Source organism: Oryctolagus cuniculus, chromosome 17 (assembly GCF_964237555.1).
Source record: "Oryctolagus cuniculus chromosome 17, mOryCun1.1, whole genome shotgun sequence".
NCBI classification, from domain to species: domain Eukaryota; kingdom Metazoa; phylum Chordata; class Mammalia; order Lagomorpha; family Leporidae; genus Oryctolagus; species Oryctolagus cuniculus.
Window position 1 is genome coordinate 48,669,941 of NC_091448.1, and position 4,532 is coordinate 48,674,472.

Consider the following 4,532-nt stretch of genomic DNA (forward strand, 5'->3'; position numbering starts at 1 on the left):
CTGAGGGTGGGACATTTGTACAAATTATGATCCAGTGCTGACACCTTATTAATTAAAGTCTACAGTTTCCTAAAGGAAACTATGTTTTGTAGATTTGAACGGATGTATAATGATTTGTATTCACCAATTCAGTATCAAAAAGAATAGCTTCACCTCCTAAAAATCCTCCATGGCTTTTAAAGAACTTAGTCTGATTTTTCCAAAGGAGGAAAATTTACTCCCCTACCCTGAAATCCCCTTGGAATTGATATCCTATTTAAAATATAACTTGTTAATGACCTCCTTTTAAATTGTGCAGTATCCAGGTTTTACAGTCTTAAATATGTTTAACTCATCTATGCTCATTTAATTACAATCCAAGTTGCAAATTCAAAAACCTAAAATAGGCACTCGTGAGCATAAAATTCCATTTAGTAACAAGTTAATGTTCAGCCTTTAAAATGATAATATTTCCTTTCCTTCAAAGGATTTCACAAAAATAGAGTAACATCAAAAATGTAAAGTTTATTGATAACTTGCAAAATAGTGAGAAGAGGAAAGAAATACTTCACGAGTGAAGTATCAACTAGTATATAGTTATAAATATTATTTCACTGAATCATGATGTAAATGACAATATATCATTTTTTCTCATTGCAATGATGATTGTCATGAATCTTCACTTTGCAATATTAATCTGTTTTCAAGAAAAATAAAATGAAATGAAAAAAAAAAACCTAACTCTGGCTCCCTCCCCAAGCTTGAGAGAACAACATTTAGGGCCCCAGGGATGACTTGAGTTCTTGGGTAAATACAAACCAAACTATTCTAACAAAACAGGATGAAAGCTCATTCTAGATTCAGGTCCATTAAAAAGGACAATGCAGAGGCAGGCACTGAGGCATAGTAGGCTAAACCTCTGCCTGTAGTGCCAGCATCCCACATGGGTGACAGTTCATGTCCTGGCTGCTCCACTTCCCATCCAGCTCCCTGCTGTGGCCTGGGAAAGCAGTAGAAGTTGGCCCAAGTGCTTGGGCCCCGCACCTGCATGGGAGACTCAGACGAAGGTCCTAGCTCCTGATTTCAGATCCGCCCAGCTCCAGCCTATGAGGCATCTAGGGAGTGAATCAGGGGATGGGAGACCTTTCTCTCTGCTGCTCAAATAAATATTTTTTTTTAAAAAAGCACAATGCAGAGAGGAAAACACAAGATAAATTAAAAAGGTTAAGAGACAGAATGATGTGAGTGCTTTATAGAGAGATAAGTAAAAAAAATTTTTTGAACAACAAATCCAGTTTAGAAGTAGCAGGAGACTGAGGTGTTTGGGTCTTAGTCCTTGTTGACGTGGGAGGAGGCAGTATCATTTAAATTGCAGTTATTGTTTTAAAAACATAGATGATAAGTAAGTGGTTTAATAACTTGAGACCAAAGTTTCTATTAAAATATCATAAAATACGCCTCTTCAAGGTGACCTGAAATTCACAAAGAGAAAAACTTTCCTAGCTGGTCACTGAGAACCCATTCCTGTGTTCAACTACACACTTCTCCTTTCTTACTTACTGAACAATTACATAGTGTTTCATTTAAACAGTTTCAAAAATAAGTCTGTATTAATATTTAAATATCAATAGATAAAATTATGTAATAATCCCAATCATCATGGGCAGAAGATGATTTTCTTTTTACAAATGACTCTGCCCAGGGCTCCCTTCATGTCTTGGTTCCTCAGGCTGTAGATGAAGGGGTTCAGCATGGGAGTCACCACAGTGTACATCAAAACCATGACAGTCTCCTTCACAGTAGAATTATTGGCTGATGGGATTAGGTAGAGACCAATAACTGTCCCATAGAACAACGACACCACAGACAGGTGGGAGCCACAGGTGGAGAAGGCCTTACGGATGCCCCGTGCAGAAGGAACCTTGATGATGGAAGACACAATCCTTGCATAGGATGTGATAATGAGTAGGAAAGGGATGACGAGAATGATGCCTCCCATGACAAATATCACCAACTCATTGACATGGGTGTCAGAGCAGGCCAACTTCAGAAGAGCAGACATATCACAGAAAAAGTGGGGGATCACATTATCTGCACAGAAAGACAGCCTGGCCATGAGCAGGGTGTGCAGCAGGGCATGGAACGTGGTCAGCACCCAGGACAGCACCACCAGGCAGAAGCAGAGCTTGGGGCTCATGATGCTGGTGTAGTGCAGGGGGAAGCAGATGGCCACATAGCGGTCGTAGGCCATGGCCACAAGGAGGTAGCTCTCCAGGTCTGCAAAAAACAGGAAGAAGTACATTTGGGCCAGGCATCCTGCATAGTGGATGGATGGGACTTGGCTCTGCATGATCTGCAGCAATTTGGGCATTGTGACAGAGGAGAAGCAGAGGTCAGAGAGGGACAAGTTGCTGAGAAACAAATACATGGGCGTGTGGAGATGAGAGTCCAGGTGAATGAGGACAATGATGAGGAGGTTCCCTATGACTGTGGTGAGGTACATGGCCAGGAACAGGACGTAGAAGAGGTTTTTGTGCTGTGGCTGGATGGGCAGGCCCAGGAGGAGGAACTCTGACACAGTGGTTTGGTTCTTTCCTGTCATGTTGTGTGGCTAGTACCTTTAGGAAGAAATAACAGTGTCCCCTAAAGCTTGAATTTAAAAATCAACATATTTCTATGATACATTATTTATTAAATGTTCTGTCAAAATACTTCCTTTCACTCACATCACAATATCGATGTCTTTACTCTTGATGTATGCAATTACAATCCATAGACATAAATGCCTTATTTCTTCATTTCTTTTTACATGTTACAGTATTCCTTTGTTTCTCAAACATTATTATCTATTTGTTCCTGAGACACAAATTTATTAGTTTACTTTCTGACCACTTGAAAACTATGATTGGCTCCTACTCTGTCTGTTTCTTACCTGTTAATTTTCCTCAAGGTTTTCTAAATATCATTTTCTTTCAACTTTATGTACACCTACAAGCAGAACCATGCCCTCCACTGTATTAGCTTACCATTTAAACACTAGTGTAGCTATCTATCTAACCCACAGAACTCTGTATCCCACCGCTCCATGATTATCTTCCTGTGGAGGGATCACAGACATCTTAAGCTCAACAGATCCCAAATGAAACTCAAGTCTTACCTAGTCCCTCTCCCAAACTTCTCCTTCTCCATTCTCACAATCAGTGAAAGGAATCCAGTATCAAATCAAAACTCTGTGAGTTTTATTTCATTCATTTCTCCTCTCATCATCAACTCCAATCTAACATAGCCTATAGATTCTACACTTAGCTCTCTGATCATCCACTCTGTATCCAAACACACGATCCTAGGCCAGGCCGACATCTTAACTGAAATGGATGGTTAAAACAGCTGCTCAATTCATCTCCCTGTTTCTCTGCTTCAGGGCTTTTCCCCTTCAACAATCTTTTTCTCCCATTGTGGTGTTCTTACATCTTTCTCCTGACTAAGTATTTCAGAGGATTCTCATTGCTCTTAAGATAACGGCAAAATTCCTTTCACGGGCAGGAGTGGTGCTCTAGGACCTGACTCTTGCCGACCTCCACACTATCATCTGACCCCACTCTCCAGCAGTGATGGACTTAAAAGTGATCATTTCTTGCCTCCAGCATTTTGCACCTGCTGTTCCTCCTAACTAGCATCTATTCCCTCTGCTCCCTTTCTACCTGATTTACCCCCAGTTATTCTTCTATGTAGATGACATTTACTCAGCTAAACCTTTCATGTCTCACCAGACTTCTTAAGATTTGCTCCTATGTTACCACTGTTCCCAGTACTCATCCCATAGCACTCACGTCCTAGATCACTAGTTTAATCTGACTTCCCCCCAGACTGCAAGCTCCGTGTAGGAAGGCCATGCCATGCCTGCAGTAGAGCTGGCAGCTGGCATGGTACCCAGATAGGACCTATGTTTCATTACTTACTTATATCATTTTCCTTCAAGTTGAGACATACTTATGAATTCCTCAGTCTTCAAAGGCTACAAACTCTCATTAAAGTTAGAATTAACAGTCCTACTAAATCCTCCAGAACTAAAACCAGATTTAACCATTTGGGGCTAAATTTAGACTATTACTAGGTAGATGTAATTTTGTACCCACAGAAAACATGAGGGTACCTCAGTTATACCATTCATTTCACCAATGCAGATGACTCATTCTAAGCATCCTAATGTTTCTACTGCACACATCATTGGCATTGGCGTGGGAAAAAACAAATACAATTGTGGGCTCGGCATTGTGGTGCAGTGAGTTAAGGCACTGCCTGGGACTTCAGCATCCCAAATGGGAGCATCAGTTCAAGTCCCAGCTGCTCTGCTTCGATACAGCTCCTGCTACTGTGCCTTGGAAGGCAACAGGAGATGACCCAAGTGCTTGGGCCCTTGCCCCCCACATGGTAATGCCACATGGAGTTCTTGGCTCCTGGCTTTGACCTGACCCAGATCTGGCTGCTGTAGCCATTTAGGGAGTGAACCATCATATATAAAATCTCTCTCTCTCTCTCTCTCTCTCTCTGTG

At 41.3% G+C, this 4,532-nt stretch overlaps 1 protein-coding gene across 1 annotated transcript; it reads right to left on the reverse strand.

The window, feature by feature from the left end:
* Positions 1–1,210: 1,210 nt before the first annotated feature.
* LOC100357002 (olfactory receptor-like protein DTMT) lies at positions 1,211–3,983 on the reverse strand. The gene has a single exon (XM_008271083.4). It carries the CDS (start codon positions 2,579–2,581, stop codon positions 1,637–1,639), a length of 945 nt encoding a protein of 314 aa, XP_008269305.3. The 5' UTR covers positions 2,582–3,983; the 3' UTR covers positions 1,211–1,636.
* Between the last annotated feature and the right edge of the window lie 549 nt (positions 3,984–4,532).